General features: G+C 40.7%; 1 protein-coding gene and 1 long non-coding RNA gene across 2 annotated transcripts in view; one reads left to right on the top strand and one right to left on the bottom strand.

Annotated features, from left to right (window-relative positions):
• Positions 1–1,074, top strand: part of surf4l (surfeit 4, like) — a 7,398-nt gene extending 6,324 nt beyond the window's left edge. The window contains exon 6 of the mRNA XM_042420244.1: positions 186–1,074. Within this exon, the coding sequence (XP_042276178.1) occupies positions 186–452 (267 nt within the window). The 3' untranslated portion in view covers positions 453–1,074. The remainder of the gene's footprint in view (positions 1–185) is intronic.
• Positions 1,075–10,652: 9,578 nt separating this feature from the next.
• On the bottom strand, positions 10,653–11,480 carry LOC121903329. Its single transcript, XR_006098017.1, has 2 exons — positions 11,442–11,480; positions 10,653–11,278 (listed from the first exon to the last, which is right to left on the bottom strand). It is a non-coding gene; the product is annotated as an uncharacterized LOC121903329 (long non-coding RNA).
• Between the last annotated feature and the right edge of the window lie 1,454 nt (positions 11,481–12,934).

The following is a 12,934-nucleotide window of genomic DNA, read 5'->3' as shown; positions in this document are numbered from 1 at the left end:
TGTAGAGTGCTGCAGCAGCATCTGGCGTGTGTGTAGAGTGCTGCAGCATCTGGCGTGTGTGTAGAGTGCTGCAGCAGCATCTGGCGTGTGTGTAGAGCGCTGCAGCATCTGGCGTGTGTGTAGAGTGGACAGGTCAAAGAGGATATAAAAGGTCAAACTGTGTTCTGTTTGAACTGTGCCGTCAGATCCTGCAGAACCTGGTGGGCACGGCTCTGATGGTGCTGGTGGCGGTGGGCTTTAAGACCAAGCTGGCGGCTCTGACGCTGGTGGTCTGGCTGCTCTGCATCAACTTCACCTTCAACACCTTCTGGACCATCCCGTCCTACAAACCCATGCACGACTTCCTCAAGTACGACTTCTTCCAGACCACGTCGGTGATCGGAGGCCTGCTGCTGGTGGTGGCGCTGGGGCCCGGGGGGGTCTCCATGGACGAGAAGAAGAAGGAGTGGTGACGGGGAGGGAGGAGGGGAGGAGGGGGGGGGACACACACTCTCACCTCTCTGCTATTTATTGTCGCATCACTCCACCGGTGCTGCCATCACACCTCCTCTGTTTACAGAGCGACCAATCAGAGAGTCTCTACGTGTCACATGATGTGTGTTGTATGAATGCTGCTCTTCATGTTTTTTTTTATCTCCTGGTGTGATTTTTTTATAAAACACAAAACTTTCTGGTTCAGAGAAGAAAATTCACTTTGAGCTTCAGAGCTGAAACATCAGTCAGATTCCACCTTAATAATCTTAATAATCTTCAAAATATTAAAGATGTTCTTTGTTTTTTTTGTGGAGACTGCAATGATTGAAACTGTCCAGCAGGTGGAGCCGTTTACCTGCAGCAGCTGCTTCATCATCAATCTGTTTCACGCACAAACAGCAACATTTATACTGTTTAAAACATGAAATCTGAGTTTTATTTTCACTTCTAGTTGTTTCGTGTTTGTGAGATTCTGTTTTTGTTTTGTTTGTCAGTGTGGAAATCTGAGTATCTTTGGCTTTGTGACAAAGTGAAATAATAATTTTCTATCATGTGTTTTTGTAGAAGATGTTTTAAATAAATCCAGTTCAGCATTGTGAAGCTTGTTGTGTTGCTGTTATATTAGTATTGTGTCGGTGCACGGTTTTAATTAGAAGCAATTAATAAATTAATGAATGAAGTGGTTTATCATCATTAAATATGGAAATTAATAGTTTTATTTCTTATTAGTTTGTAATCTAACGACAGAATTATTGGATTTAAAACTAAAACAGTGTTAGAGCAGCATGTTACTGTTGTAGCTGCTGGAGGTGGAGCTAGTTTACACTACTTTATATACAGTTAGCTAGTTTAGTCCAGTGGTTCCCAACCTAGGGGTCGGGGCCCCTCCAAAGGGTCAGCAGATAAATCTGAGGGGTCGTTCATTTGAGAGAAAAACACTTTTACTGAACGCAGAAGAAACAGGAAGCATGTAGCATCTGTTAGCGTTAGCCTCAGATAGATGAAAGCTGGACACTACGGAGAGTCAGCGCACACACACACACACACACACACACACACACACTTTCTATACCTGTGAGGACTCTCATTGACATAATGCATTCCTCAGTCTCTCACTCTGTAAACCTTCATCATCACAGCTGACCTCAAACTGAACCTGATTCTCACCTGAGCTCTAAAACTAAAATGTCCTCAAACACACACACACAAACACACACAAACACACACACACACACACACACACACACACACACACACACACACACACAGAAAACACACACAGCTGCTGCTTTTTGGAGAAATCAATAACTCATAATTATCACATTTTATAGTGTGTTTGTGTGTGTGTGAGGTTCAGCTGCTGCCCTTGGCTGCAGTCTGCAGGTTATTAGAGGCCTGGACACAAAACCAACCGGTCACTGTGAGTGTGTGTGTGTGAGTGTGAGTGTGAGTGTGTGTGTGTGTGGGTGTGAGTGTGTGAGTGTGTGTGTGAGTGTGTGTGTGTGTGTGTGTGAAGGTCGAGCTGCAGTGTGACCTCCTGCTCTGAGTGAATATCGAACTCTCAGCTGAATGTTTGGTTTTCTCTCGTCTCTGCTTTAAAGGAACAGTCTGCAGTTTATTCATGTAGATCAGCTCATATTTATATATATATATATTTATATTTATTCATACTCATCTTCATCTTCATCATCAGCAGCAGCATCCTCTTCCTCTGCCAGAGCTCTGACATCATCTGTCTGTTAACATGAAGTCTGTCGCTGACAGCAGACGCAGCAGGTAACATGACAACACGTCTCTGCAGGATGTTTCAACCAACATCCACCTGCTGAACATCAGATCTTCACTGAGTTACAGTTTACTGTTCAGTTTGTTAAAGAAATTCATCACAAATGCTTCAAATATGCTTCATTTTGTCTTTTTTATCAGAGTCAGAATCTGTTTTATTAGCAAAGTATGAAGACTCTTTATGTTTGCTCTCACAAACACAACATAGAGGAATAAATAATAACAATATAGCAAAAGTAATGATAAATAATGAAATAAAACAAAACAATATTAAAATGAAATTTAAAATCTATATTTACATAATAGAATTATAATAACTGTGAAATAGGATATAAAACTTGAAACATGGTCTGTGCTGTGGAGAAAGAAAGAAAGTGTATAAAATATATTAAAGTGCAATAAATAATTAAATTATGTAACAGTGGAGTTTGACTGCAGTCAGTCTGACAGTTGATTATTGATTAATAGTTTGAGTCATTTTTTCTGCCTCCTGTATCGACTCAACTGTGAGTTTATTTGCTGTTTATCACAGAATTTCTTCAGGTTTTAAACTGTTTGTTGGACAAAAACAAACATGACGTGAACATTTTAACAATTTTCTGACTTTTATTCACAAACTGATTAACTGAGGAATAATTGACAGATGAATTAATACACATTAAAAAGAATCACTGGTTTGAAATTTGAGCCAGTTTGTGTCGATACAGCAGCGACACATCAAGCCTTTACTAAAAACTGTCACAGATGTTTTGTTTCTTGTAAAAAATGATACAGATACACAAGTTATTAACAATCAATAAACTGTGACATGTAGGTTTAAAAAGAGCCGATTATAACGAGCTTTAGTTTGGATAAAATAAGAAACTTTTTGTCAAATTTGACCTCAGTGATTTTTTTTTTGTTATCGTTTTTATTTCCAAAGAAAAAACAGATTTTGTTACAATAACAACATAAAATAACAAAGTATAATAACATAATAAATCCCAGTATAACATGAACAGGTTTGAAACATTCCAGTTGAGTCTGATACTAATAATGATTTATCACAACACAACTGACAACTAGACAGACAGTTTTAGGGATTCTTCAAATGAGCAGATTGAATACATATCTTCATAATTCATGATAATAAACTGTTAGATGATACTGATACCATTCAACTTAACAGTCAGGAGATTGCTTGAACATTTACTGAAGTAATACTTATTTAATTAGTTTGCTGAAAAATCCATGATTGGACTGGATGTTTGAGATACTTTTCACCCTGTAGCTAACAAAGAATAATCCCTCCCAGTTCCCTCCCAGTTCCCTCCCAGTTCCCCCCCTCCCAACCCACAATAGTTCATCAATACATGCTGGAGAAATGCATAAAATTACAACATTACATCAACTTACAATTGCACATCTTATAATCACATGAAAACATATTCAAACCAACATCTTTGCTGTTGCAGAGGCTCATGACCGGACAGTCGATCCTTCAGCTCCGTGTGTTCTAGCTGTGGATCGTTCCATGTATAAAATACTCAGAAAAAGACATCATGCATTGAGTGAAGGTCAGGGAATGAGGAGGTTTCCGTCTAAGAGCAGTAATACCCGCAAATAAGATAAAAACATTTGGTAGATGGCAGGTAAATCTGGGGCAACATGGAAGACCTCAGTGATTTTTACTGTAATTACAATAATCGTTAGTTGCAGCTCAACATATCGGCTGCAACCATTAGTTCATCAATTTATCAATCGACAGAAAATAAATCAGTAATTATTTTGATAATCGATTGGTTTGCTGGTTTCAGCTTCTCTGATGTGAATATTTGATGTTTGAATGTCATCTTTGACTCTGCCAAACGATTCATCAATAATAAAAAATGATTCAGCAGATTAATCAATAATGATTAGTTGCAGCCCTGTTTGCAAATTTAATTGTCATTTTTAAATCAGGTGGTTTTAAATGTTTTTATTTTTAGTGCATAAACATGTAAATCTGAGTTTTGTTGGTGGAGTTCAGTGAAATGTGGAAGCTGAGGAAACATTTTGTGTCTCCGTCAAATGAATGAAGAGCTGACGGGACGACATCAACTCTTCATCACATCAACTCTTCATCACATCAACTCTTCATCACATCAACTCTTCATCCCGTCGTGCTGATGTGTCGGAGGTGTGTTGGAGCCGGAGGTTCAGAGCTGCAGCGGTCACTAGATGGCGCTCAGGTCTTTTCAGTTTGTGAGATTTTGTTTCTGTTTTATCCAGAAAACTGATTAAATCTCATTAACTCATCAATTAAATTAAATTAAAAAAACCCTCCTGAGATCCAACAGTTTTAATATTTAGACTTAAAAATAAAAATCTGACATAGAAATGAAAAAGGAAACATGCAAACTGCAAAATGTGTCTTTAATAAACAGATTCTGGTGCTGAAAACAGCTCCTTCGTGGTGATAAATGCACTGATTTATTATTAAATCTTATAGATGTGTGTTTTCTCCAGTTGTGTGTAATAGATGCTGTTGTTGTAACTCAAAGATCAACAAACCTGCTGTTTGTCTGATGAAGATTAAATCCAGTGAGCAGGTTGAAGATTTTAATATTCTGCCTGATTGTCTCCATCTTCACAAACTGTGACAATTATTTTATTGATTATTCTGTTATTTTTCAGATAAACCGATTGATTGTTCAGCCGATAAAATGTCAGAAAACAGTGAAAAATATTCACCGTACATATAATACAAGAAATAAAACAGAAAAGCAGTAAATCCTGACAACAGAGTTTTTGATTTAATTTGATAAATGACATAATTTATTCATCAATTATTAGAGATTAAATTAGTGTCAGTTGACTGAATCATTTGATCAATGTATATTTATCTTTCTGAAGGTTTATTAATTTGAGGTTTCATGTCACAAAAAAGGCTCATATTTGTTTTAAATGTCAAATAGAAGAAGTTTGATGTTTGATGTTTTTGTATAAATCATTTGAAAACTTTTATAGATGTTTAACATTTTAAATTTATTAAAAAGAATTCAGATTTGGAAACTCAGACTGGTTGTTTGATCTCCATTTTTAACTCCCCTTGTTGATGAATATTAATTATTTTGTATTTGTTTTATCCAGTATTTTTATATTTTCATGTTTCTAATGTGATCTATGGATGTTTGGAGACACGTTACACGTCTTGTATTTTATCAGCTGACGGCAGTGTGACTGTGTGATCCAGCTGCTGGGATTAAACATCAGTGACTGGTCGCTCCCGGCTGGCGACCCTGCAGCCGCCGCCCAGCAGGTGGACCCACCTGTGCTCACATCTATGATTGTTTTGATTGATTTCTTTAATAAACTGAGTGCTGACGGTACACAGGAGTCCACGTTCTGTCTGCCAGACGACGTGCAGTAGACAATATTCACCTTGAAATCTGATGAAGTTGTTATTTGGATATAAAAGGCTTTTAAATTATTAAACACCACAAGACGTTAAAATCACTGAACCAGAGTTTTTAGTTTGGATTTAAATGGATAAAAATGAATCTGAAAGGTTTAATTGTTCTGATTTACAAATATATTGAAATTACATTTAAACTAAAAGCAGGAACGAACAGATTTAATATTAAAGAGAAAGAAAACTGTGTTCAGGTCTGCAGATCAAGGCCAGCTCTGTTTTAATTCATATTAATCATTCATACAGTGTGTGTGTGTGTGTGTGTGTGTGTGTGTGTGTGTGTGTGTGTGTGTGTGTGTGTGTTGCTGGTAAATAAAGACATTAAGTGTCGTCTCAGTGCAGAATCGGAGGTGAAATGTTAAAGACTTCAGAGAGTTTTTCAGGATTTTATTTGACTCTGATCTTCCAGCAGCTTTTGTCTTTGAGGAACAATATCAGAAATAAAACTTGTCTCCAATCTGCTGCTGCAAAAATACGAACCAGTGGTTTCCTCTGAAGCATCAAACTGAAGTACGGTGGCCTGGATGATTCAGCTGAGTGAAGATCCTGATGACATGCAGCAGCCTGTAGCTGCTGTAGCTGTAAAGCAAAGAGAGTTAAAGTTTAAAGAATTTAAAGAGATTTTTGCACATTACACAATATCTTGTACAGTTCAGCAACTCTTTATTTAGAATATACTTTTACTATATTACATTTTATTCTTTTTAAATGTAAATTTTATTTATACCCCTCTGAGAATCGTCACCTTATCGTGGTGGACGAGTTTGAATGTCCCTGTGACCCTGAGACCCTCGTTGTCGGGGGCAACAGCCCCTGATAGGGTCTCCCAAGGCAAATTGGTCCCAGGTGAGGGTCCACACCAAGAACGATTCATAGAGCGTCTGGTGGCCGGACCTTGACCCATGGGGCCCAGTTGGGCACAGCTCAAAGAAATAACATGGAGTCGCCACCCTGTGGGCCCGACTGGGGTTGGGTGTGTTGCCATACAGGCAGCAGGCAGGGGTGGGGACCTAGACGTGCTGATCCCAGGCATCGTAAACTAGTTCTAGGGATGTGGAACATCACCTTCCTGGTGGGGAAGGAGCCAGAGCGGTACTGACTAGATATAGTTTGGCTCACATCTATGCACAGCACCAGCACCAAACTCCTGGAGAGGAACCAGACTCTCTTCTTTTCCGGAGTTGCCCAGAATGAGAGGTGCCGGATGGATGCAGGGATACTCACGAGTCCCTGGCGGAGTGCAACAGTGTTGAGTTCTCCCCACAGAATGAGAGGGTCACCTCCTTGTGGCTACGTGTTGCTGGGAGGAAGACTCTGACTGTTGTTTGTGTGTTTCTTCCACACACCAAGAAACACTTTAAGGATCTCCTAAACCCAACCGACATCGGACGACTCGGGCGAAGCCTCACTCATATCCCTGGCAGAAGTCTCTGAGGTAGTCAGAAAGCTCTTCAGAGGCAAGAGACCGGCTGTGGATGAGATTTGCCATGAGATGCTGAAGGCTCTGGACATTGCTGGGCTGTCATAGCTAGCACGAGGGGTGCCCAGTGTCGCATGGAGGCCCGGGACAGTACCTGTAGACTGGCAGACCGGGGAGGTGGTTCCCATTTTCAAAAAACCGGGATCACACTACACAGCCTCCCGGGAAAAGCTTATGCCAGGGTGCTGGAGAGGAGGTTCTGGCCAATTTTCAAAAATGGGATTCAGGAGGTGCAAAGCGGGTTCTGTCTTGGCCATGGAACAGTGGACCAGCTCTTCACCCTTGCAAGGATACTTGAGGGGTCGTAGGAGTTCACACACCCAGCCTACAAGTGCTTTGTGGACTTGGAGAAGGCTTACGACTATGACCATGGCAACCTGTGGGCAATGCTTTGGGAGTATGGCGTTCCAGGGCCGTTGCTGCGAGTCATTCTGTCCTTATAGAATCGCAGTGAGAGCTGCGTTCGCCTTCACGGTAGTAAGTCAGACTCGTTCTCAGTGGGTTTTGGGCTCCGCCGGGGTTGTCCCTTGCCACTGATTCTGTTTGTGGTTTTTGTGGACTGAATCTCGAGGTGCAGTCCGGGGGAGGAGAGTGTCCAGTTTGGCAACATCAGGATTACTTCTCTGGTTTTTGCAGATGATGTGGTTCTGTTGGTTTCATCACACCGTGACCTCCAGCAGGCACTGGGAATGCAAGTGGTCAGGATGATAGTCAGCACCTCCAAATCTGAAGCCATGGTGCTCTGCTGGAAAAAGGTGGACTGCTCCCTCTGGGTTGGGAGTGAGTTGACAGGTGGATCGGTGCAGCATCAGCAGCACTGCGGGCGTTACACACCCTTTACCGTTGTGTTGAAGAAAGAGCTCAATTTACCAGTCGGTCTATGTCCCAGCTCTCACCTATAGTCATCAGCTTTGGGGAGTAACTGAAGAAATGAGATCACGGATAAAAGCGGCCGAAATGAGGAAAAGGTGAAAAAGGGATGGATGGATTTTATTTATATATTTATATCACCTGTCCTTTGCGGTACTTGTGTTTTCTTTTACCTTCTGTTTTTGACTGTTATGCACAACAACACCAAGGCAAACCTACAGTTGTGCCCATAAGTCTACAAACCCTGGCAGGATCTGTAAGATATGAACCATTCATAGTGTCACTCCAAATAACTTCCAGAAGTTTTGAGGCTTGTGTAGTTGCTGTTTGGCAGATTGTTAGCAGGCTGTTTTGTGACGTCGGCACGGTAACAGCTTTTTTCTGGCAACTTGACCGCGCAGCCCGTTTTTGTTCAAGTACCTCCTTATTGTTCAGCTTGAAACAGCCACATGCAACTTTCATCTGAAGTTTTCAAATCTTTGGATATCTTTTTATATCCTTTTACTGGTTTATAAAGTTTAACTCCCTTTTCTCGTAGGTCCTTTGACATTTCTTTTGCTTTCCTCATGGCTCAGTATCCAGTAAAGTCTCTCAAGAGCTGAGAAACTCATTGACTATTTATACACAGACACTAATTACAATCAAACAAGGCACAGGTGTGGAAACTTACTCTTCATAGCCATTTAAACCTGTGTGTTTATTATCAGGTCAAACATTCAAGGGTATGTAAACGTCTCTTTTATCAGGAGTATATTGGTGATTTCAGTTATAATTATGATGTAAAGAGGGCAAATATAATTATGTGAAAATAAATGGTTTCACCTGACCACTATCATTAAATAAAACAATAGTTTTTTGCAATTTTTTTTCCAAAATATGGCCAATATTTCACAAATTCTACCAGGATATTTAAACTCATAAGCACAACTGTATTTGGCAATAAACTACTTTCTGATTCTGATGAAGTTGCAGCAGCTCAGATTCACTCATCAGTAAATTAAAACTAGTTTCTCCACATGGATGAGTTGTGACAAACAAATATTTACACATACTGACATATTATTGTTTTTCAATTAAATTGAATTTACATAAAGTACCATCATTTAACCAGTTGAATTTAGATTGTATCTGGTGTTTCTGTATTTGGTGTGTTTTTTCTAAGTGTGTTGAGCTCTCAGGGCCACCGTAGTGTTCAGTTCAGTCTCAGATCTCTCCATGTGTTTGTATTCTGAGATAATGATGTCATTATTGGATGTGAGCGGCTCTATTAGACACTAAACACAGACGCTGACAGCTGTATTGATCCGTGAAGGTGTCTGATCGATTCTTCACTCCACTGCTGTATAACAGGAGATGCGATGATGAAATCAGACAATCGATGCTCCCGCAGATAAAGCTAAATGATATTGAAGGGTGTTTTAGAGGCAGTGTGTGGTGGAGCAAGGCATGCTGGGTATAGAGCGGGGGGACCCGTCGAGGTACAAACGGTGCTCGTCTCACTGACGACCGTCCTCATAAGTTCAGTTAAATCTGACATCTGAGACATGATACAAACATACAAACCTACATGTGTCATTAAAGCTCTGCAGTCTGTCAGCTGTCAGGACTCAAACGTTTACTGATGAAACTGTCGACCACTTTCAGACATTTCTGGAAGGTGAGAACATGTTATGCTTTCCTCTCTTCTGCTTCAAAGAGCTTATTTGAAGGTTATATGTTAAAGTTTAGATTCAGAGCTGAAATGATTTGTCGATCAACAGAAACTTCATTCAAATTAATAACTGAACGATTGTCTAAAGGTCCCTTCACTCTCTGGTTTTGTTCTGTCTGAGAGGAAAGTTGAGGAATGTGGTGAAATCTTTGGTCGAGTCTGAGATCTCGCTGACACTCGTCCACCAACGACCGATGTGGAGCTCTGACGACCAGAGACGGTCTGAGGAAAACCTTTGACAGAGTCAGAAAATTTAGAACCAAATTCTCACAATGTGACCGCTGCTATGACCCACGACTACAAACCAACCAATCAGAATACAGCATGAAATGGTTGGCGCCATCTTTTCCCGTTTGGAGCGAGGACCTTCCAGATAAGGAGTGCAGGTGTTGCCTTTCACACTCTGGAAACACGCCATGCTAACGTTAGCTTACTGGGAACACCGAGCGCTGCACACTTGGGCTAATGTTAGCTACTTCAGCTAAATTGCGCTAACAGGGCAGGTATCATAATCAAGTAACGTTAAACTTAGTGAAATATTGAGTTTGACTCAGTGTGAGCCCCGGAGCCAACTGTCAATCACAGCTGTCAATCAACGACCACACAGCAGACAAAGCTGCTATAAGTCTTCAAATCTTATTAACGGAGCAATAATTTCCAAAATGATCACCAGCACATTTATTAGAGGGTCTGAATGTAGAGATTGAGACCAGAATGACTCGTTGAAAACAATGATTGACTCAGTATTTGTAGAGAGAAGTTGAGGCTCTAGCAGCTAGCGGCCGTCGGAGGAACTTTAAGGTGCTTCAGACTCGAGACGTGAAGCTGCTGGTTGTTCATCACACATTCATGTCACAACCTGACAGCCTCAAAATGATATTGTACAGTCTGACACAGAGTGTGATCAACATTTTATTATTACAGACGTCTTGAAAAGTGTTGTTGTACAGTCTGAAGGCTCTTGCTCTTTGGATGAAGATGTTGGTTTGTCCACCAGACTGAAACATCTCAACAACTGTTGTGTGGCGGTTCTGATTCCCCTCGAACACAGATGTTCTGTAAACCAGCTCCCAGCCACATAAAGAAAGACATAAAAAATAAATAAATAATATTCACTTGGAGAAACCTCACAAGGTGTTGCATGATGGGAAACGTCCCCATAATGAAATAATGCCTCTTTAATTTGTATAAAAAATAAAGCCTGCAGGTGTTTAGGCTATCGTGGGGCAAGCACAATTTCTTGCACGATGGGCACTAAGAAACCGATGCAGGACACTTGGTTTATGTCATGTTCTCCCTCAAAAGGTCCCCTCACATCAGAAAGAAAAAGACCAGAAAGAAGACACAAAAGGGCCTCAACAGACCAGAGTTTCTGTCTGACAGGTCTGCAACCAGCAGAGGAAGGAACACAGTGACCACACGCAGTTTCTCTCTTCTCTTAAACCCCAGAAAAAGGGGCGTCGTCACACCCCGATTGGCCGAGAGGGGAATGAACCCAGCTGCTCTCAATCACCGCCATGGATTGCTGAATGGGGAAAAAGAATAAAGAATAAAGAATAGCACAAGAATAAGAAACGACGGGAGACAAATCAGAAGAATAAAACACACTGTTGAAATACGGAATGTGTTTTATTCTTTATTCCCGTCCCGTTCATCATCTCATGGTCTCAGATTTATCACCATCTGACCTTCACTTCTGCCTTTATTTCAGTTGGACTTTCTCCTCCTCCTCCTCGTTGACTCCTCTTGACCTCCTGCTCTCCTTTCTTAAAGAAGGGGAAAAAAGGAGGAATGTGAAGAGGATGAAATCAGCAGGAAAGACGAGAGAAAAGGTGTTTTCTGCTCGTTAGATATTTACTGTTTACAAGAGGAGAGTTTGTCAGAGGTCAGAGGTCAGATTAGAGGTCAGAGGTCACCAAAATTATAAAATATAATTAAGATTTTTAACAGAAAGGTTTGTTGACATCAGTTATATTTCTAGATATAAGAGAGGCCGTTATTGATGCTTCTGATCAGCTGTAAAAGAATCAAAATGTACCTTTAACTCCAGCAGCAGGAAGCAGCCGACACAGTAGTGATTTCATGTCAGGTCAAAGGTCATGGGAAAGCAGAGGCTTGACCTTTGACCCCTGCTGGTGTTCAGGTGAGTTACCTGATGCTGGCACAGGTGGGAGGGGTCAGGACCGAGGTCAGACACACACACACACACCTGGTGAGTTACCTGAGTGTGTGTCAGATAAGGCCCGAGCTCTTTATCCGTCACCGCGTAGCGTGGCGGCTAATGTTAGCAGGGTGATGACATCAGGCGGTGCGTTCAGGGACACTCAGACAGTCGAGTGCGTCCGTGGAGCCGCTGCAGCAGTCGCAGGGTTCTCGCTCTCATTGGTCACGGTCCATCTGATGTCATTGTTCACGGTTCGCCGAGGTCGCTAATGAGGTCACCAGAGTTCAGGAGTCAACGACAGGCGTGTGTGTGTGTGTGTGTGTGTGTGTGTGTGTATGTGTGTGTGTATGTGTGTGTGTGTGTGTGTGTGTGTGAAGATGAAGATAAAATGTTTTTGTTGTTAATATTAGAATAATATAATATAATATAATATAAATTCTCTCATTGAATATCTGTATATTAATATAATAATATATATTATATGATTATACAGATATTCAATGAGAGAATAACAGTAAACTGAATATGTTTGTGATAGTTGGACTGTTGACATTTGATGACGTCACCGTGATTCACAGTTTCTACAATTTTCTTTATAAACCGAACGATTAATAGATAATGAAAATAATCATCAGTCTGTTTCTGCCTCTCTAGTCAAGTTTCCATCCAAATTTATTGCAAATTTTAACTGAATTTCCAGAAAGTATATCAGTTTATCCGCTGATATGAATATCAGCAGATAAACAGTCGGTGCCGTTAAACTGCTGCAGAAGAAGAGACACAACGAGATGACATCATCAAAGAGCGGCAGTCAAAGCTCAGACGATGGAAAACATGATGGAAATATGATATTTCTGTCTGACGTTTCCACGCAGAATTTTTATGCTCAAATTGAAAATGTGAATAAAAACTGTGTGTGTGGAAACACCAGAAACAACACGTCTCATAATAACATTAAAGATCTCTAACGTTGTGTTGCACCGCGCTGCAGCAAAGAAGCTCAACCTGCAAAAAATA

The sequence above is a fragment of the Thunnus maccoyii genome, chromosome 9 (assembly GCF_910596095.1).
Source record: "Thunnus maccoyii chromosome 9, fThuMac1.1, whole genome shotgun sequence".
In the NCBI taxonomy this organism is placed as follows: Eukaryota; Metazoa; Chordata; class Actinopteri; order Scombriformes; family Scombridae; genus Thunnus; species Thunnus maccoyii.
This window is presented reverse-complemented; position numbering and strand designations above follow the sequence as displayed.